The sequence below is a fragment of the Ochotona curzoniae genome, unplaced genomic scaffold (genome assembly GCF_017591425.1).
Source record: "Ochotona curzoniae isolate NIBS_2020 unplaced genomic scaffold, NIBS_Ocur_1.0 contig_2861, whole genome shotgun sequence".
NCBI classification, from domain to species: domain Eukaryota; kingdom Metazoa; phylum Chordata; class Mammalia; order Lagomorpha; family Ochotonidae; genus Ochotona; species Ochotona curzoniae.
Genome location: NW_024465620.1, coordinates 1984959 through 2005792, shown reverse-complemented (window position 1 = coordinate 2005792; position 20834 = coordinate 1984959). Strand labels below are relative to the sequence as shown.

Genomic DNA, 20834 nt, shown 5'->3' with positions numbered 1-20834 from the left:
CGAGCCGGAAATCTGCCTGCCTCCGTGGAGCGGCCGGCCAACCCGAAGGCAGCGTCTCCGGAACGTCACGCGTTGCCGGGCAGACTGCCGCGCGCGGCCGGTGCGCGCCGCGAGGGGCCGAGAACGGGCAGGGGTCGTCGGGGGCTCGGACAGCCGGGCAGGGAGGAGGTCGGGGGAGCTGGCACTGGCCGGGACTCCTGGGGCCACGCGCGGCACCGCGGGCCAGCCTGGCGTCCCTGTCAGAGCCCAGCGCCCTGGAGGGGGCAGGTCTCGCTCCCCAGCAAGCCCCCCACCACAGGATGCCTGTCGCGCGGGTTTCTCGTGTTTTGGTTTATTTCAGATAGAGGGTGACAGTGGGCGCTTGGGAAATTAGTACCTTCGTTGGAGGGGACACCTCTGTGCGCACGGCCCTCCCTCTCCACCCCTGCCCCCTGGTCCTGGTCATCCCTGCAGTGGATTTGGGGGGCGGGTAGCTGCACTGGGGAGTGGGGCCAGGGCCTTTGCGGTCTCCCTCCTTGGCGTCTCCCGTTTCTCAGAGGGTAGACCGGGCTCTGGGTTTCTGTCCACCCTGGACCCCCAGCCCACCTGGACTCCACAGTTGGATGTCCCGCCTCCCCTCAGGCCGTGCAGGGGTGAGGTTTATTCCTGCTGCCGCTGCAGCCTGTCCCCTGTCCCAGCAAGCCAGTCTCCCCGCGTGGTGTGGGGGTGTCAGGTCCCTGCCCTCCCCCCAGGGCCTGCCCGGTCTCTGGGTGGGGGTGGTGGGCTGTAGGGGGGGCACCCCAAGAAGGTTATGATCCCCAGGAGAACTCAGCGCTGCTGAGGGGGTCCTGATGTGGCCTCATTGTTTGGGGTGCTAGGGCGCCTTCCATGTGGCTGTGGGATGCCAGAGTACCCCCCAAAGCAGGGGTACCCCCAATGCAAGTCCCTTCCACTCCCACCAGGGCTCAGCCCTGCGACTTCAGACGAAAGCTCAGAGGGCCTTGGCTGTGAGGAGACCCGGACAAGAGGCCTGCTGGACGCTTCCGGAGGAGTGGGGGGCTCTGACGTGCCGAGGGGGCGTCGGCGGGCAGGAGTGAGGAGCGCGCCCCCCGTGACCCCGAGAGCCACGGCTCACACAGCACTGAGGCCAGGACGCCCCCGCCGCAGGGCCCCCTCATGTTGCGACCCCATGGAGTCCCCCAACCGCAGAGGAGACTGAGGGGGTCCCCCTGTCTAGCAGCGGGGCGGGGGTCTCCGGCCTCACGGGGAAGGGGGGTGATCCTCTAGAAGTTCTTCGGATCCGAGGACCCTGTGCCTGACTAGGGAGTGCCGCAGGGACCCTGAGCGGGGCGGCGGTCCCCCGCCCCCAATGTGGGGGTGCCAGGGCGCAGCCTGGGGGGCCCGGGCTCAGGCGCGGCGCGCGCCGGGGAGCAGCGCGCTGTCGAACTGGTAGGTGAGCTTGCGCTTGACCTTGCGGATCTCGCCGGTCTTGGCGTAGTTGCGCAGCGCCCGCGCCAGCTTCTGGTAGGTCATGCGCTTGCGGTTGCCCTTCTGCTGGCCCCAGCGGCGCGCCAGCAGCTCCTTGTACTTGGACGAGAACTGGAAGACTCCGGCGCCCGGCTCTACCCACCACACACACTCGCGCATGTCCCCGCGCGTCAGCAGCCCCAGCAGGAACTGGTACAGGCGCAGCTTCTTGCGGGCCCCTGAGGTGCAGGAGTGGGGCGTCAGGCCCGTGGAAGGGGGACCCTCGCGAGCCACCCCTCCTGTGCCCCCTCCGCCTCTCACCCACCTGCCTCGGAGCCCCTGCCCTCCGGGCCAGCCAGCAGGGCCTCGTCCGCCTCGCTGTCGGAAACCTCGAGGGCTGGGCTGTCCAGCAGCAGGTCCTCCTCCTCCGACAGCACTGGGCTGGGGTACGGGGCAAACGCCGGGGGGCCCAGAGTCTGGGGAAGAAGGTCAGGGGCGCCTGTCTGAGCCAGCGTCCTCTGTCAGCTCCCCCTCCACTTCCTCCTCGCCACCCAGCCCCCTGCCGCGGGTAGAAATCAGGGGGACCCCAGGGCGAGCCCCTCACCTGCCCAGGGAAGTCTTCTGAGGTGGGATAGGCGGGGAGGCCGGGCCCCTCGAGGCTGGGGGCCGGTTCGAGGCTCCCTGCGGGGCTGTAGCTGGAGGGGGACGGTGCATAGCACAGCTGCACGGCCTGGGGATGGCTGAAGGTGGCTGCTGCTGCTGGGTCGAAGGCTTCGTAGGGCACGGCGGACACGGGCTGCGGGGCCTCAGCCCAGCCCCACAGGGAGTCTAGGGAAGGGGTGGGGGCCCTGGGTCAGACGCCCGCTCTCACCCGCAGCCCCCAGCACACAGGGCCATTGTGAGCTGTGCAAATCTCTGACCCCGGGATTTGCATGGGGCAGCAGACAGGCAAGGAGGCTGGGGGTTGGGCTGCCCTTTTCCTGCTGTTAGGGAAGCAGCCCCCTCCCCCTTGCAGCCCGTTTCTGCCTCCCCCACCCTGCCCCCCAGACTCTGAAGTGGACCCAAGGTCAGGAGCAGGAGCCACTCACCAGGAACCCCATCTGGGTCGGGGCAGCCGGAGTGCTTGCAGCTGTCCAGGTCATAGAAGACGCCTTCGGGGTACTGTGGGGGGAGGGGAAGGTGTCACTGTCACCCTAGGGCCCTTGGGGAGACTCAGTGTGGGATGGACAAACAGAGACACACGCCACTCGGAGTGACACACAGCCCCTGCCTCCAAGCGCTTGGGAGAGCTCACCCCACCCTTGTCCACCTGCTAGGCGGGGGTGGGGGGACGGGAGGGGACAGGCAGGGCTACCCCTCCCCACCCAGGGGCTCTCCTGGGCACGGCCCCACGGGAAGAGCACCTCCACAAACATCCTGGCAGAGAAGTGCCCTGGCACCCCACAATGGGAACGTGGGGCCCGGGCGGGGCGGCAGTGTGGCTGGGAAGACACTGGACCGCCCGAGCCTAACGGGAAAGCTTGGAGCAGCACGGTGCAGCCTCAAGTGACTCACGGGTTAAACTTCAATGAAGCACGCGCGCCCACACACGCAGGGAGGGCTCCTTTGAACCACATCAAGAAGGGTTCCTCTCTCGGGCTAGCTTGTGGGTTCCAGGGGTGGTGGAGAAGTGGGCTGGAGTGGACGCAGACACACACGCACACACACACAGCCCCAGAGCTTCAGGCATGAGAAGGCAGGCAGCCAGGGGATGGCCGAGGGAAGACTGGAGTCCAGAAAAGACACAGCGACAGGCAGGGGAAACTGAGGCAGGCAGGTGCAGCTAGCTCCTAGCTCCCTTCACTCCCCCCTCCGGACTCACCAGACAGCTGAAGTGTGGCCCATCCAGCCTGGTGGGGGAGAGAGACAGGGGCATGTCAAAGCCGGGGGAGGGGGCCTGGGGGCAGCAAGCTGTGCGGTGCGACCCCGACTGCCAGCCAAGGGCTGCTGTGTCCAATCCTCACTGCTTCCCCCAGTGGGACAGGAAGTGGGGGTCAGGCAAATGTTCCCCCTCCCTGGGATTTGCATAGACAGAGGGTGGGGGCGGGGGCAGGGAAAGTGAGGGAGAGAAAGTCCCCAGAGAGATGTGGGCACCCGGCAGCCGGTGGGGGCGGCAAGTGAGAGCACAGCCTCAGTGAACCAATTGGTTAAATGGGTCCACTGGGGCGGGAAGACAGTGTCTAAGGTAAGGGCAGGGAGGAGCTCCAAGGGTGGAGATGGAGGTGCAGGGGCTCTCAGACATGGAGAGACAAGGAGTGAGAAGCGGGGAGACAGAGGCAGAGGGAGGCCCAGCAGGATGAAGCAACAGGTGCGGTGTCACAGCTGCCCATCCCAGGAGGAAGCAGAGAGACAGCGGCCAGGAGCTGCAGGTGTCCCAGGACTCCAACCCAGAGGGGCACAGCCTGCGCAGACCCTCCCCTCCCGCCCTGTGGCTCAGGGGTGGTACGTGGGGGGCACTTACTGTGCGGCCTCCAGGGCGAGCATGGTGCCGGCTGGGCTGGGCTTGCTGTGGGCTGTGGCTGCCACCCCTATATATACCTTGGCCCAGCCCCCGGGGTGCAGAGCGCTGGGCCCTCCCCAAAAATCCCCTCGGGGAGGGGGCTGGATTGCACAACCCCTGGGTCACGTGGTAGAGGGCGGGGCCCCAGGGCTGTCTGGATTTGGGGATCCCCACAACTGGGGGGGCATTTGCGTTTGGGAGGAGCTGATGTTTTGGGGGGCCCTGCAGAGTGAAGGGCAGGCCAGGGTTGCTGCAGCGGGAGGGGTGCTGGGGTGTGTGTGAGGTAAGGGGGTCCTGGAGCTTGCAGGCAGGCAGGCCTGAGAGGGGCCTGCAGGGACAGCTGAGGGTTGCTGAGTGGCCGTGGGTCAGCAGCTAGCTACCAGGACCCCCTTGTGGAAACTAATGTGGGTGTGGATGGTCGGGGGGGGTCCCCTGGCTATGCCAGGGGATGCCCCGGAGGAAACAGGTTAGCACCTGGACGGGGGTGGCCACCAGGGACCCTGAGGGCAGAGGGAGAGGGCTGGGGCAGGGCACCTGGTGTGTGCACCGGCAGTAGAGGGCTGTGGATGAAGCTATCCACTCGGGACCCCAGAGGGCCACAGCGAAAGGTGAGGTGGACTCGGCCTGTGGGGTCCGAGGGCCCGGGGAGGAAGAGGAGGCCTGCTCTCAAGTCCAGCAGAGCCTCGCCCACGGCCTGGGTCTGTCTGGGTCTGCGCCCGGCCTGGGCTTGTAACACTGGAACGTGGGCCCCTCCCCCAGGAAAGCACAGGGCACAGGCAGCCAAGAGCAGACTTTATTGCTGTCCGGGGGTGGGGTGCAGCAGGGTCACCAGGCCTCGGGGCCTGGGGGGCCGAAGCGACGCAGCAGCTGCTCTTGGTCCTCCAGGTCTTTCCGCACCTTCTTGCGCATGTAGAAGATGGGGCAGTCCCGGCTGCGGGGAGGCCGGGTCAGCAGCCCGCCCGGGAGGAGGGGGCCGGGCTGGCGCTGCTCCCAGGACTTTGGCCCCGCCCGCCACCCACCTGCCCCCTCCTGCGGCCACCCTGCCTGTTTACTCAGCGGGCTGGGGGAGCCGATAACGGCAAGTGCCAGGCTAAGGCCCAGACCAGGGCCGTATATCACCTGTCACCTGGCGTGGGAACCAGCCCCGCCCACCTGTTCCCTGGGGAAAGCCCAGCCCCGCCCTGGGGGAAGGGGGACAGGGTGTGTGTCTGTGGGGCCGCCCAGCCAGGAGGGCGGCCTGGGTGCCCACCTGGTACAAATGACATCTTCGTGCAGGCTGCCCTGGCAGCGCTGGCACTGAGTCCAGAGGCGGGAGAAGCGCTCCTCCAGGGCGTTCAGGTGTGACACCTGAAGTGGGGGCCAGTGGGGCTCACTCAGCAGGGTGCCCCACCTTCCCCGCCAGCCCTGCTCCCAGCCCCGCGGGCCCTCACCTCCTTCTGATAGAGCTCCGACTCCCGGCACTGACAGAACTCGCACACGGCTCCTGTGCACACAGAGGCGGGAGGGGTCACCAGGGCCCGGCCAGTCCTTCCCTGCCCCTCCCGGCCCCTGAAAGTCCCTGCAGGCAGAGAACAAGGGAGCGAGTGTGCGGGAGAGAACTCCCCCGGGGAACTCCCGGGTGGGGGGCGCTCACCCTGGTGGCTGAGCACCGTGCGGCAGCCGATGCAGCAGCTGCGGCGCTTGGCGAAGGCCAGCAGGCCGCCCACCTTGCCGGTCAGCACCGTCTTGCAGCGAGTATGGTCGCCTCCTGCGGGAGAGGGGGACGGTGGGCCCTGCGCCCTGGGCCAGCCAGCCCCCCACCCGCCCACCCACGCCTGCGCCCTCGTACGCAGCAGTACGGCCTCAGCGCGGCCCTCGCCCAGGATGGGCTCGAAGATGCGAAGCAGGGGCTTGGCGAGCTGCTGCTCCAGGTAGTACTGCGTGTCGATGGGCAGGCTGTGCTCCAGCACAAACAGTGGGTCCTGCGGGGGCCACCCCGTCACTGCCAGGGCCCACAGGCACCGGCAGTGAGAGGCCAGGGATCACGGGGGCTCTGGGACCCACCCTGGGGGGCCGTGGGTGGAAGCCCTCAGGTCAGGAAGGGCCAGAATTCATGGGAAAAGGCAAGGCTGAAACAGGTCATGGAGTCAGAGGTCACAGGGACCAAGAACTGGGGGGGGACATCTGGGTGTAGCGGAGGGAATCATAAATCTAAGACACTTGGCTGTGGGGAGGAGCCAGGGGCCAGGGTCCCCAGGGTGTGCACCTAGCGACAATGTTGTCAGGGCCCCTGGGGCCGCTTGCCTGCCCCTGACCCGCCCACCACGGAAAGCAGAAGTGAGAGCTGCAGGGGCAGGGAGTCGTGGGCAGGCCAGGTGGGCCTGACCTCCGACTTCATGTAGGCGGCGACGCCCTTGGCGGCGCCGATGATCACGTAAGGGACGCGGTCGCCCAGGCTGGGTGCGCTCCCGGGGTCACGCTTCCTCATCCTGCGTGGACAGGGAGGGTGGGTGGTCAGGGCAGGTGTGGTGCGGGAGGCGGGGACTCCCTTGGGTCCCTGGCCCACCAGGACCTCTCGGCCAGCTCCACGTGGGCCTGCTTGCCAGCGTAGTCGGCCGCGGCGCGGGTCAGCTCCTTGGTGATGACCAGCTGCGAGATGTCGATGCGGTTGCACAGAAGGTCGGAGATGACGTCCTTGGCGTGGGCCACGGCGCCCTCGGGGTCCCTGCGGGTTGGGGTGCACAGGCAGCTGTCAGTGGCAGCCAGCGGTCGGGGACCAGGGCGGGGTCTGTGGGCTGAGGGTCACAGCGGGAGGGCTGGCTTGGCTTCAGCTGCAGAGCGAGGGGAGCCGGGAGTGAACCCACAGCTCTCCTCCATCCTGCCTGCTTCTTTCCACCCTCCCACCACCCAGGAAGACTCGCCTGACACCTGTTCCCAAGGGAGAGGGCTGGGCTGGACCCCTGGGTGTGAGGGAGGAGGGGCTGGGCTGGACCCCTGGGTGTGAGGGAGGAGGGGCTGGGCCCCGGTGTGGGAGGAGGGCTGACCCTGGGTGTGGGGAGGGGCTGGACCCTGGGTGAGGAGAGGGGCTGGACCCCTGGGTGTGAGGGAGGAGGGCTGGCTGGACCCCTGGGAGTGAGGGAGGAGGGGCTGGGCTGGACCCCTGGGTGTGAGGGAGGAGGGGCTGGACCCTGGGTGGGGAGGAGGGCTGGACCCCTGGGTGAGGGAGGAGGGGCTGGGCTGGACCCTGAGTGAGGGAGGAGGGGCTGGACCCCTGGGTGAGGGAGGAGGGGCTGGGTTGGACCCCTGGGTGTGAGGGAGGAGGGGCTGGACCCCTGGGTGAGGGAGGAGGGGCTGGGTTGGACCCTGAGTGAGGGAGGGCCACACACACCGGTCAATGAGCAGGCGGCGCAGCGAGGCAGTGATGAGGTTGGCCACGAGGGGGCAGTTGTCCCTGCGCACAGCCTCCAGCCCCTTGCAGTCCATGCGGTCGTGGGTGTCCGGGCTGGACGAGAAGAGCAGGCCTGCGTAGCGCTTCTTGCTGATGAGCAGGTAGGGGAAGTACACCTAGGAGGGACCCGCGGCCTTAACCCTGAGCCGGCGGAGGGCAGGCCCCGTCCCACGGGCCCGCGGAGGGCAGGCCCCATCCCACAGGCCCAGGGCGTGGTCCCTGGGACACCTGCAGTCTGCTCAGAGCAAAGCCAAATGCCAGGGCAGCCCACAGGTGAATGGTGTGCGGGTTTGAGCCCTTGGGGAACCTGGCAGACCTCCTGTGCCAGGATCCCCACCACCTGAATGAAGGCCGCCCCAGACCATCCTGTATGGCTGAGCACAGCACGACTCTGGACATGGGTCTCCTAGATGGAAGCAGGGGACGCCCAGGGCACCTTGAGGTGGGCACCCACGTCGGGAGAGGCTGAGCAGTGTCAGGGTCTGCCACATGAGCACTTTTGGGGCTCTGTGGGAACCCTGGGACAGGCAGGGCTCCACACACCTTCTCAAACTCCAGCCGGATAGGTGGTGGGAAGTGTCCCGAGACCCAGTCGGCGGCCTCCCGCCCCAGCGCCATCGCCTCGGCCACGGAGGAGACGCCGAAGCGACACATGACCGAGTCGGTGTCGCCATACACCACCTAGGGAGCAGAGGGGATGCATGAGAGGGCGGGAGCGGGAGCCCCAGGACGTTTCAGGATGGGGCCAGCCGCTGCCTGACCTTGGCATTGGTGCTGTAGCCATTCTCCACCGTGTACTTGGACTCCACCAATTGCTTGGTCTTCTCAATCATCTGGCGCCCAAATCCTGTGACGCTCTGTTGGGGGTGGGGAAGAGTCGGGCAGGAGCAGGGTCAGGCCTCTGTGTGGCTCAACTGTACCCCCAACCCCTTCTGTGCCTCGGTCTCCATTTTGCAGAATGGGGCTTGCATCAAAGCCCTGCTGGGGAGTAGTGGGCTCCCTGGGCCGGAGCTCAGGGCATGGGCAGGGGCTGCTGGGAAGGGCGGTGCCTGGCCAAGTCCCAGGCCCAGAGCTTCCCTGTGGCTGACACTTCAGGGCAGCTGGCACCCTGGCCTCTCTGTGCCAGCCTGCCCACCCCACTCCTGTGCAGCCAGGCGTGGCCTGGGCCACATATTAGCACATGTGCAGGGGCAAATGTGAGAAACCACAGCCCGCTGAGGGTGTTGGCTCACAGACGGGGCAAGGCAGCTGTGCAGTGGCCTCAGTGGGACACTGTACTTGCTCCTGCCTCTGGTCCCTTCACGGGCAGTGCCCGCCTTGTACTCTCCTCCTCGCCTTTATTACTGTCCCACAAGCTTGAGGGAGAAGTGAGGCCGAGGCCAGGAGCTGGGGGCAGGGTCGGCGAGATGCAGTCCAGAGAAAGGAGAGGTTGCATCTGCTGGCTAGCTCAGCTGAGGGCTGGGTCCCGTCCCCAGGGGAGGCTGAGCAGGCACCCAGGAGAAGGCCGCAGCAGAGTAGAGTGGGCTCAGCCTGCGGCACGAGGGTGAGGGAGTCCCCTCGCCCCCTTGCTGGGGAGGGGCCCGCAGACCCCAGAGAAGCAGTGCCCATGGTGTTATCTGCTGACCTGAGGCCTTCGGTCATCCAGTTTATAGCGGGAGCTGTGGGCCGGCAGCCAGGGCCGGCTGGGGGCCGAGGCTGCTCTGTGTCTATGGGACAAATCCCCAATAGAAGCCCTGGGCCGAGATCGCTGGGCAGTGCCCCTGGCTGGCAGGTTTACCACCCTTGGGGACTCAGGGGCAAGGCTGACCTGATGGCTGCTGCCTCGCCTGCCTGGGCCCTGCTGCTTGCAAGCCTCACCACATGGAGCAGCTGCCGTGTACACTGTGGCTTCTCCGCCCATGGCCTCTCTTGGAGCCCGCCTTGGCCAACCACTGCCAGCCGGTACTCTGTGCCCCCTCCTGTGACCCGGGCCACAGGACCCACCGAGGACCCACAGCAAAGTGTCAGAGCACCGGAGCCTGGCTGTGCTGGGGACCTGCCCAGCTCCAGCTGGCCTGCCCAGCTCCCCTGCCCGTAGGGGAGGGCCCCTGAGGAGGACACAGACTTGAGCTCTGTGTGTTGGGGGGACAGGTGCTGGCAGGTGACCTTCCACAAGGGACTCAAGGAGCACAGCCTCCCCCTTCTCAGGCTGCTCTGCACGCCTGTCACCCCCACGCAGTATCTCCAGAGTCCTCAGCGCCCCCTGCACATCTCCTGCCATCATTGTCCACACACCCCAGGCCTCAGCTGCCGCTCACCTCTAAACGCCCAGACCCAGAGTCAGGCCTGACCCCCCACCCTATGCACACTCAGCAGGCGTTTGGGGAGCAAAGGAAGGAGGCTCCCAGCGGCACCCCCCCCCAAAGGCCAGGGGCTTGGGGCTCACCTGTGAGATCTCCAGGCAAGGCAGCTTGCCCACCTGAGCGCCCGTGAAGCCGTACACGGAGTTAGCGCTCACCTTCAGCGCCAGCTGCCGCCCATCCAGGACCTGCCGCCGCAGGGGGTCTGTCTCCTGCGCCAGCTCTGCCTTGGCCCTGGGCAGGGGTGCGACAAAGCTGCTCAAGCAGTGTCCCAGGCTGAGCTCGGGGTTGTGGGGTGGGGGAGGCCCCAGGCAGTGTCCCAGGCTGAGCTCCGGGTTGTGGGGTGGGGGAGGCCCCAGGCAGTGTCCCAGGCTGAGCTCCGGGTTGTGGGGTGGGGGAGACCCCAGGCAGTGTCCCAGGCTGAGCTCGGGGTTGTGGGGTGGGGGAGACCCCAGGCAGTGTCCCAGGCTGAACTCGGGGTTGTGGGGTGGGGGAGCCCCCAGGCAGTGTCCCAGGCTGAGCTCGGGGTTGTGGGGTGGGGAAGGCCCCAGGCAGTGTCCCAGGCTGAGCTCAGGGTTGCGGGGTTGGGGGGCGCCTACCTCTTGCGGGCGCTGAGCAGGTTCTCCAGGATCTGTGGCAACAGCCCCTTCCGCACTGACGCCTTCACAAACTCGTCCCCGGTGGGCGTCTTGATGAACTGATCAGCAGCCAGGCTGGGGGGACAGGGCGACGGCCCCAGGTGGGACGTGAGCCCACCTCGTCCCTTGGGCCCCTGACACTTTGTGGGCCTCGGGGACGTGTGGGAAGGCCTACCCCAGCTTCTGGGTGGCCCCGGGCCGCAGCAGGGTGGTGTAGCACAGGTTGTGGGCCATCATGATGGACGGGTACAGCGAGGAGAAGTCCAAGGTGGCGATGGGGACATCGTAGTACCTGGGGGCCGTGCAGCGGGCAGTTAGGCCAGGAGCCGCGCCCACCTGCCCGCCTGCCCTAAACCTGGGCCTCACCCTTTGAGGGGCTCAATGACCGTGGCCCCCGTGTAGTCCTCGCCTCCTTCGGTCTTCACCACGGGCATCAGCAGCCCCTGGCGCCTGGCCTGAGGAAGGGCGGCAGTGAGCCCGGGGTGGGAGTCGGGGCAGAGAGGGAGAGTGCCTGGGTCTGAGTTGGGCCGGGTCACTGACCTGCCGCAGTAGCTGGGACACAACCTTGACCTGCTGGCCACGGCTGAGCAGGTAGCTGAGGGGCACGCCTGTGACGCGCGCCATCTCCATGCTGTTCACCAGCACCATGAGCCGCTCGAGCAACCGCAGGGGCAGCAGGGCATCCTTGAGGCAGTAGACGGCCAGCCGGCGGCGTGTCTGGTCGTTGCCGTTCTGGGGACAGGCACCATCAGGGCAGGGATAAGGTGGGAGGGACACAGAGCCGTGGGAGGAAAGGGGCTCCAAGGGGGAGGGGTAAGGGTGGGGTGGGAGGGGAGTTGAGGGAGGGAGCAGTCTGCGGGGCCATGTGGACCAGAGGCCAGGAAGAGGTGAGAGGGTGAGGGGAGAGGTGAGGAGTGGCAGGGGGAGAGGGAGAGGTGAGGAGTGACAAGGGAGAGGTGAGGGGTGACGGGGGAGAGGGAGAGGTGAGGAGTGACAGGGGAGAGGTGAGGCGTGCCGGGCGGCACCTGCAGGTCCGTGATGATGCTGTGTTGCACGTCTTCCTTCTGCTCGCCCAGGAAGTGGAAGCTCACGGCATTGAGCGTGTATGAACGCAGCTTGTACTCCCGCAGCAGCACCTGGGGCAGCAGGCCAGGCCAGGTGGGCACAGGTGCCAGCCCTGGGCTGGGGCCTCCCAGGTCCCTGGGCACTGGCCAGGGCCCAACCGGCCTACCTGCAGCATGTCCATCTGCACGCGGCCCACCATGCTGACCACCTTGCTGTCCCGCCGACCTGTCTGCTTGGACTGGAAGGATGAGTCCCGGATGTTGGAGCGGAGGTTGGCGACGCGGCCCAGGAAGGGGAAGGATGGCACCTGGGTGGGAGGACAGCCAGGCGGGCAGGTGAGGCTATGCCAGGGCCAAGAAGGAAAGGAGAGAGGCGGGGAGGAAGTCCCGAGGCCCAAGGAGGACGAACAGGAAGAGGAGCGTATGCTGGGCTGACCCGGGGGTGGGCTGACCCGGGGGTGGGCTCTGTTTTGTTTTTTCTGACCTAGCTGGTGAGCAGCGAGGACCATGGGCTCCACCGTGACCCCCTGGAGGACATGGAGCTTCCAGCCTGACTGCGTCCAGAAGCATGCCCGCAGGTTGACAGCTGCAACGCCGGAGGCTGCCGTGCCGCTTACAGAGGGGGCAGCACAAGCCACCCCATGGGCCGGCGTCTGACCACCCGCCCAGTCGGCCATGTTCTTGGTGCAGCTGGGGATTCTGTGTCCTGATGGCAGCCAGCCCTGCGCTCACTTGTCCTCAGCATCACTCTGTACAGTCTTCACCCATGCCTCACTGTCGGCTCGTTAACCCTGTGCCCACCCCTCGCCCCAAGCCAAGTCCGGTGCCTGCTGGACTTGAGCAGGCCAGGGCCTGGCCCCTCAACACCTCTGGGATGCCAGGTCTGCGACCGTGGGGAGAAGACAACAGGAAGACGGCCACAGGAAGACCCTGCCTTGCCCTCACCTTCAGAGTCTGGGCCCGGGAGATGAGGTACGGGAGGTCAAAGTTCTGAATGTTGTAGCCGGTGATCACATCGGGGTCCATGTCGCGGATGAACGTGGACCAGGCCTGGTTGGGGGTGCACAGGGTCACTCACCTGGATGTTGTGGCTGCAACCTGTTCCCGTGTGTGGAACATTCTAGAATGACCCCCATCCTGTCCCACCCGAAAATGCCACAGGATGCAGGGTGGGTGGGCTGGCACCTGGAGCAGCTCCTCTTCCTGCTCGTAGCTCTGCACCTGAGCACCCAAGATGGGGGCGCAGGGCCGCAGAGTGAGTGCCAGGCGCAGGAAGGGCTCCGGCTCGCCCCAACGCAAGCCCAGTGAGCAGATCTGGATCACGGGGTCCCGCTCGGGCTCGGGGAAGATGCCTGCAAGGGAGGGAGGGCGGGCGTGCAGGCAGTGCTCTCTGGCCACTCCCTCCCCCAACACCCAGGGCAGCATTCTCTGCACCCCTGACCACTCATCTCCTTGCCAGGCCTGTGGCCCCAGTCTGGGTCCAGGCTACTGCTCACGTCCAGAGGGACTGACCTTTGCGGCCGGCACACTCAATGTCAAAGCTGAGCACGCGCAGTGGCGCGATGCGCTGCCAAGGACCCTCTGGCGGGTGACTGACCACGTCCGACCACAGCACGTCAGCCTCCAACTGGCACAATGTGACCTGTGCAACGGGGAAGCTCAGTGGCTGCCGCCAGATCTGGGATCCCCGGCCCTGGGGAAGCACGCACCTTGCCCTCGGGCCTCAGGACATATCTCCCAGCTGGGAGCTCGAGCCAGTTGCAGCCAACGATGTCGGTGTCCACCATGAACCTGTGGGGTGGGGGGTCAGCGGGCAGAGGCTGGACCAAGGCGGGGGCAGGGGAGGGGCACGTGGAGGGTTGGAGTGGGGCTATACCGGATCTCAAAGTCCACGTTGGCTTCATAGGGCGCGAAGCTGGGGGTACCCAGGCCTGCCACACGGATACCCTGTTCCAGCAGGCGGCGGGCTGGTGCCATGAGGCGGGGCAGTGCCAGCGTGATGCGTAGGAACGGGGAGGGGCCATGCCCATGGTACCCGAACATGCCTGCAAACAGAGGGGTGGGATAGGCCCTGGGATCCTCCATCCTGTCCACCTCCCTGCCACCCCACGATACTCACTCTCGCGTGAGCACAGCTCCACGGCCAGCACAGCGGGTCCTGCCAGCTCCTTCCCCCCGCGCTGGTCCCGGCTGATGGCCAAGTTCAGCTCCCGCTGGAAGTCGCTCAGGTGCTCAGGCCCAAAACCTGGGGAGATAGCTGGTCAGGGGGTGCAGGGGCCAGGGAGCGCAGGGGCAGGGGTCCCTGGATTGGGCCAGGATGGGGGGTGAAGGAGTCACCACTCACCGGAGGGTGCGGGGACGTAGAAGTAGGGTGAGAAGCCATGGATGTGGCAGCAGACCGAGACGCCCTCATCGGTGACCCCGAAGGCACGGAGCACAGGCACGGAAGTGCTGGCTGGAGGGGGCCCCCAAGGCAGGGGCTGTGCCGGGCCTGGGGTGGGGGTACAGAGGGAGGCAGAGGTCGGCTCCTCAGGCCCTGAGAAGGTGGTCTCCCCAGACCCCCAGACCAAAGCCCTCATCCTCCCTTCTCTACAACACTGAGAAACGAGCACTACGGGGGCCGGTGCTGTGCGCAGCGCCATGGTCGCTCGTCTGAGTCCCAGCGGCTGCATTTCTGATCCAGCTCCCCACTGATGTTCCTGGGAAAGCAGTGGAGGATGGCCCAAGTGCCTAGACCCCTGCACCAACGTGGGAGACTCAGAAGCTCCTGGCTTCCGCCTGGCCCCACCCTGGCTGTTGTGGCCATCTGGAGAGTGAACCAGCTGATAGATCTCTCTGTCTTTCTCTAACTTTCAAATAAATAAATACAGCCTTCAACTGGACACACTGGTTCTGGCACACAGATCTGTGGCGCGTGGCTGGACTCTGGCCACTCGCACCCTGGCCCCCACCAATCTGTCCCCTGTCACTGGGTCAGCTGCAGAGATGTCACCCAACCCTGACCCCTCCCCGACTCACCCACGTAGTGGTCGATCTCCAGCTGCTGGAAGATGAGGGCTTGGGTCTGGGGGTCCAGCGGGGACGGGGCGGGCCGCCGCCAGCGGGGGTCAATGGGCGAGGCTGGGAACGGTCCTTGGGGAGGGGGAGGGGCTCCATGAGGGGGGTATTCTTCACTCCCCTTGCCCCATCCCAGGAGAAAGCCAGGAGAGCCAGGGGTATGTGCGCCAGGCAGCAGACCAAAGGCTGTCAAGCTGGAGGGCACAGGCGCCAGCTCAGGCCTCACCATCAACAGGCCCCTCCACGGCAGCCCGCAGCTCCTCCTCCTGCTCCTGCAGCCTGCGCTCCAGCTCCAGCTCCTCCATCAAGGCCAGCTCATCCTCCCCTGGGGAGGCTGGCTGCATCTCTTCATCAGCCCATGGGCCCCTGCGGGCCCGCTTCGGGGGCACCTCAGCCTCCGGGCCTGGCCGCCGCTTGCTGTCCATCCTGCCGGGAGAGGGGGACTGGATGTGGGCGGGCTGTGATCAGGAGTACCCCGTCCTCGCCTGCTCCACGCCACCCGTGCACCTGCCGTGGGCCTTGGCGGCGGCTGACGGCACAGGGCCCCAGCCCCGCGGGCTGATGGAAAGCCTACAGCCAGTTGACACAAGCACGCTCCCTCTCCACACAGGTTTGAGCCCCACGTCCTTTCCAGCCGGTCTGTCCCTCACAGACCACCCCCTGCCCTGCACCATCTACCCTCCCTCCCCCAGGGTCCTCCCCCACTCCAGATGGAAGTCCCAGTTCCCCAGGTCTGATGGGGTCACCTTGCCGCTTGACACACCCCAGAGGGCCCCCATCGTGAGAAGAAACCAAGGCCCTCTTCGTTTTGAGATAATGGCGTTGCTGCACGCCTGTCCCCAGACAGACCCTCCATAGGCCACCAAACTGCCACTTGCCCCTGTCCCCACAGTGCCCACTGCTCTTGCCCTCCTAAACTGTCCCAGAGCTCCTGGTAGAGTGACAGCATGGGAGGAACAGAGAGCTCGTTTACCCCTGGTTCTCTCCAGAAGGCCACGGTGGCAGGGACCAGCCCAGGCGAAGCCAGGAGTGTCGGCTGGGTCTCCCACGTGCGTTGGCGGGGGCCCTGGCACTTGGCCCATCCTTTGCTGCTCGTGCATCTGCAGGGAGCTGGGCCGCAGTGCCAGCCTCGAGCCTGTGTCCTCCCTTTATGCCGACACAGCTCGGACGGACAACGATGCCCCTTTACGTAAGCTCAGAGCAGGCTCGCAGCAGGATGGCTGACTAAGGAACAGACGGCGAAGGACGGCCCGAGTCCTGCGCCCCTGCCAGCGGACCCTCTGCACCAGATCCCGCGGGCAGTGCCCACACCACCCCAATGCTCCCAATCTCCCCAGAACCTTGAAATGACTACAGAAGAACAGGAAGCTGGCAGAACGGGCAGCATGAGCTGAGGGGTTGGGCTGAGACCCAGGCCAGCCGGGCAGGCGGCTCAGCACCACAGCGGAGCTCAGCTCGGGCCTGCGCCAGGTGCCCGCTGGCACGTCTGCAGTGCACCATTGCCTGCGCACCTGCAGGTAGCACTTGCCATGCGCCTTGCTGGAGTGCCCTCGTGCTCAACTTCCAGAACCGTGAGATTAAAAAAAAGCAGTAAATCACCTCTCTCCAGCTCTTTAGGGCGGAAGGTTGAGGGGGTGGAACATGGGCGCCCGAGGCCATGGCTTTGGTGTGCAGGGAGGGTGCCACCCCTGTGCTGGGCTCTTTGTCATGGCAGAAAACAGCCCGCACGGTCCCAGCCGCGGCCGAGGGGAGGCGTCAGCAGGCGAGAGGTGCATGTCGGAGCATGTGGCACAGCAGGAGTCCCACAAAGAAGCGGGGCTGGGGGGCAGGGAGTACCTGCTCCGGGTGCAGGGCAGGCTCCCTTTCGGGGTGTGAAGAAATTTTAGACCTGGATGGAGGCATGGGCAACTTCACACGCGAATGTTCCGCCCTGGGCCACTAACCACTGCTCTCAGGCGGGCAGTGTCGCCTGGTAAGTCAAGGGAATGACCTGCACAGGCTAGCAACGGCATCGCGTGGCTGAGCCAGGCGGGACACCACGGCACCGCGCAGGTCACTAAATGTCAGTCACGCCCTGATTAAAAACCCGACCAGTGGGCCTGGCACTTGTGTCCTGTGCAAACAGTGGAGGACGGCCCAAAGCCTTGGGAGCCTGCACCCGCGTGGGACACCCGGAAGAAGCTCCTGTCTTTGGATCGGCTCAGCTCTAGCTACTGTGACCACTTGGGGAGTAAGTCAGCAGACTGAAGATCTTCTGCTCTGTAAATCAGCCTTTCCAATAAAAAATAAATCTTAAAAAAACAAAAAAGCACCATGGCACAGAAGTTTAAGCTGCCAAGTAAGTGCGGTGTTGGCATTCCGTGTGAGTACAGGTTCGAGTCCCGGTTGGTCCACTTCCGATCCAGCTCCCTGCTAACACACCTAGGAAAAGCAGGGAGGACAGCCCAAGTGCTGGAGCTCCCTCTGACTGCCCAGGTGGGAGACCCAGGTGGAATTCCAAGCTGCTGGCTTTGGCTCGGCCCAGCCCTGGCACTGTGGACATCTGAGCTGAGGAGGGAACCAGCTGACAGAAGATCTTCTCTCTCTGGAACTCTGTTTTCCAAACAAAAAACCAAACCGAGCCAGAGTGTAGAAGCCACAGGCCCACAGGCCCACCTGCCGGGACTTAGGCACTGGCTTCAGAAAATGGGCATTTACGAGGTTATTTCCGGCAGCATTGTTTGACATCACAAAAGGCTGGAAACCACCTAAATGTCCTCCCTCGGGGGACTGTCTGAACAACTGAACGGTCGCTGGGCTCCCCGGAATACTATGCAGCTGTATACAGAAATGAGGAAGGGCGGTCCCGGGCCACTTGGGAGGCTCTGAAAGGAGTATTGTTCCAGAGGTCGGGGGCAGGGCAGTGTGCCTGGGGCTCAGCCCTTCTGTGAGGGGGCACCTGCACCCCACGCCAGGTGCCCCCAGACACACCAACAGAGCACAGGGAATAGGGAGCTGACACCGTCGCCACCAGGAGAAAGGCTGTCACGGTGACCTGACACCAGGTGTGACCCCTGACTTGGGATTTAGAGGCCTGAGAAGGGCGGGCGGCGCAGGGTACCCAGGGCTGTGCGCAGACAACGGGCTGCCTCCCCTGAGTGCATGGACACTCATCCGTATTCTCCACGGAGCCCAGCTCAGGGATTCGGGGAGGAATCGTGACCACAACTTAAAAAGAGAGAGAGATCTTCCACCTGCTGGCTTGCTCCCAAATGCCCAGACAAGAGCTGGGAGTGGGTTGGAGGTCTAGGCGCCAGATCTCCATCAGGGTCTCCCATCTAGATGACGGGGGTCCAGGCACCTGAGCCACCAGCTGTTGCCTCCTGGGGTCCCTGTCAGCAGCAGCTGGAGTTGGAGGTGGGGGGACCAGGATGCAAGCTATATCCTCCCACAGTGGACTTAGGACTGTGCCATCGCTGCTCTCAATGTCCACAGCCTGCAGGCTGGGCCTCATCACACTCAAACTGGAGAAGGCACGTGCACAGTCAGCACGCTTCCACAGGTGTGAGCGGACTGTGCCCAGGTCTGCTCTGGAAGACCCCTAGTGCAGGGACCAGGCACACGGCAGATGTCCTTAGCCGCAAGGACACACAACCCACTCCCCAAAGGGGACAAGCGCACACTTGAAGGATACCACGAGCCAGTCTGCGAAGCCCACAGCTGGGATCTGAGCAGGAACAGCCCTGCCCTTCTCAAGTCCTCACACCCTCATGCACACATACCCTGCCCTCACACACACAACCCCCTACCCTCTCTCTCACACACACATACACACAGCCCCCGTTCTCACACACTTACAGGTCCCTGTCCACACACACACACACACACACACACACACACACACACACACACACACACCCCTGCCCTCTCTCACACACACACACACCCTGCCCTCACACACACAGGCCCCTGCTCTCTCTCTCTCTCACACACACAGGCCCCTGCTCTCTCTCTCTCTCTTTCACACACACAGCCCCCCGCCCTCACACACACACAGACCCCTGTCCTCAGACACTCACAGGTCCCTGCTCTCTCTCTCTCTCTCACACACACACAACCCTGTTCCCTCCCACACACACACACACACACACACACAGCCCCCCGCCCTTTCACACACACACAACCCTGTTCCCTCCCACACACATAGAGGCCCACAGTCCTAGTGGACATCACACTTGGTTTTTGCACCTGTGAGCTCCCAGCCTGGCGTGTGTGTCCCCCTGCTGGTGACAAACACAGGCGCCTGCCCAGGTGTGACTGGTGGAGACCCATCCACAGGCCTCACTCTCACAGCGAGGACACAGCTTAGCCGTCCCCGGCTTCCCGCAGCACCCGAAAGGGGCAGCACGGAGGAGCGAGCCTGGCATGCAGGCCGGGCGGCCACTGCGTGATCACTCCGGCTCAGGCCCCGGGCTCTTGCTGGCCGTGTGGGTCCCAGAGCCCTCGGCTGCCAGGGCCAGCTCCTGCTCGCCCCCATCTGCTGCCCCTACCCGCAATAGACAGAGGTTCCCACAGCCACTGGAATCACCTCACCTCATCCACACTCCAGCTGCAAACTGCAGCAGGGCCACCGCCAGGCCTGCGCCAGGGCAGAGCACAGGTATCCGCCCCCTGCCTGGCCAAGGGGACACAGACAGCAAGCCCCACTTGCCTTGCTGGGTCGCCGCTGTTCCTGCGTGGTACCCCGGAAACCCAGGACGGGTGGTGGGCTCATCTCTCTCCTCGGTCCCCCTGCTTCCCAACCTCCCAGACCAGCACTGCCTCCCGCGTGGCTGCTCTCCCGAGAAGCCCCCCGCACAGGCCTGCAGGGCTTCTCTTGGAAGGAGGGACAAGCAGGGGTCCAGGGAGTGGACACCACCGGCTCCTCCTGGTGCACCCCGCCTAATGCCTCCCACTGCCTTCCTGCCCTGCCTTCACAGTGGTACCCCAAACCTGCTCCTCTCTCACCCTGCAAAACCGAGTCCGCTCCCACAGCCAAGCCTGGCCGGCGCCACCTGCCACCCACCCTCCAGGCCAGGCCAGACGCAGCTCGCCCTCTTGCACCCCAACACCTCAGCCCAGGGGCGGCGGCGCCGACACTGTCCCCCAACGGCTCCCGGGCGCACCTCGTCCTAAAGCCCCCATCCATGACACCCCGAGGGCCTTCCCGCCTCGAGCCCGAGGCAGCTTGGGGCGCTCTGCCACCCCGCCCCGTGAGCACGTCCCGTCCGCCGCGGGGATCTCGGGTCGCAGCCCGCAAGGGCCTCCACCGCACGCAGCGGCCGCGTCCCTCTTCCACCGCCTTCTCCGGGCTGCAGCTCGCGCTCCAGGACCGGGCCTTTCCCCGCGCGCCCCCGGGGCCCAGTCCCGCCCCACGTGCTGCGCAGCACCTCACACCCTTGTCCTCAAGACGGTGTCCCCGGCTACTCCAGCCCCGCTTCCCGGCCGGCCCGAGCAGCCCCCGCTTGCCTCTCTGCTTTGCCTCACCTGCTTCAAACACCGTTTCCCGCCACAGTCTACGCCGCCGTGACCCCTGACCTCGCCGCGCGCAAGCCCAGAACCGGCACGCTCGGTGCTGGCCACGCCCCCTTCCGCCCGGAAATGAGTATGACCACGCCCCGAAGCACTAAGCCCCTCCTTACCAGGGCGGCAGCGGCATGAGGCCACGCCCCCGATAGGCGGCGATAACCACGCCCTCGATGCGCCAAGCCCCTCCCACCAGGATGCTGGTAGTACACGACCACGCCCCCACCCCGCCTAGACGTCTGGGGCCACGCCCCTCCACGGGCGGCATTCTCCGCCTCTCGCTGTCTGCGCATGCGCCCGGCGTGCTTCCTCCCGCCCTGGGCGCTGCTGGCGCAGCTCCTCTGCAGCGCCTGGGCCACGTCGGGCGGGCGGATGCTGGGCACCCGGGCGCGGCGTCGGGACTGCGGGAGGCTCGCTCGGCCACCCGCCCGTTTACGCGATGCAGCACGCCCCTCTAAGCTGCGACCAGGACCGACCCTCCAGCTCCTGCAGCCCCACAGGGCCGGTTCAGCCTCGACTCGGGCCCCTTCTCCCCTCCGCCAGGGCTGGCTGCCACCACTGAATGCCCCACTAAATGCCCCACTTCTCGGAATCCCTAAGCTCGAAGGGGCGTCCCCAGATCGTCTGTTACTCAGACGCCCAGACGTGAACAGGAGCCCCCAAACACAGCGCCCACAGAGCAACCCCCACTTCCCCGTTTCCGTACCAACTCGTGTTTCTCCTTCAACAAACCCTGCAAGAGAAAACCACGCCCGCCGGCCACTCTCCCTGCTGAGGGCT

The 20834-nt window shown here is 65.8% G+C and overlaps 2 protein-coding genes across 5 annotated transcripts; both read right to left on the bottom strand.

The window, feature by feature from the left end:
* Positions 1-315: 315 nt before the first annotated feature.
* SPIB (Spi-B transcription factor) lies at positions 316-3980 on the bottom strand. Of its 4 annotated transcripts, none has more exons than XM_040978041.1 (6): positions 3947-3980; positions 3308-3335; positions 2535-2607; positions 2051-2274; positions 1772-1922; positions 316-1685 (listed from the first exon to the last, which is right to left on the bottom strand). In XM_040978041.1, exons 1-6 carry the CDS (start codon positions 3967-3969, stop codon positions 1387-1389), a joined length of 798 nt encoding a protein of 265 aa, XP_040833975.1. In that variant the 5' UTR covers positions 3970-3980; the 3' UTR covers positions 316-1386. The 4 variants fall into 4 exon arrangements, with proteins under 4 accessions (XP_040833975.1, XP_040833976.1, XP_040833974.1 ...); XM_040978043.1 differs by having other exon boundaries at positions 1546-1685; positions 1776-1922; XM_040978042.1 differs by lacking the exon at positions 2051-2274.
* A 780-nt stretch (positions 3981-4760) lies between these two features.
* On the bottom strand, positions 4761-20077 carry POLD1 (DNA polymerase delta 1, catalytic subunit). The gene is made up of 27 exons (XM_040978039.1): positions 20016-20077; positions 14737-14936; positions 14472-14585; positions 13798-13944; positions 13573-13698; positions 13330-13498; positions 13163-13244; positions 12966-13095; positions 12639-12805; positions 12399-12503; positions 11621-11761; positions 11415-11525; positions 10930-11121; positions 10756-10844; positions 10565-10681; positions 10351-10464; positions 9838-9985; positions 8174-8269; positions 7956-8093; positions 7353-7528; positions 6537-6689; positions 6351-6453; positions 5814-5946; positions 5619-5732; positions 5416-5468; positions 5235-5332; positions 4761-4916 (listed from the first exon to the last, which is right to left on the bottom strand). Exons 2-27 carry the CDS (start codon positions 14933-14935, stop codon positions 4811-4813), a joined length of 3321 nt encoding a protein of 1106 aa, XP_040833973.1. The 5' UTR covers position 14936; positions 20016-20077; the 3' UTR covers positions 4761-4810.
* Between the last annotated feature and the right edge of the window lie 757 nt (positions 20078-20834).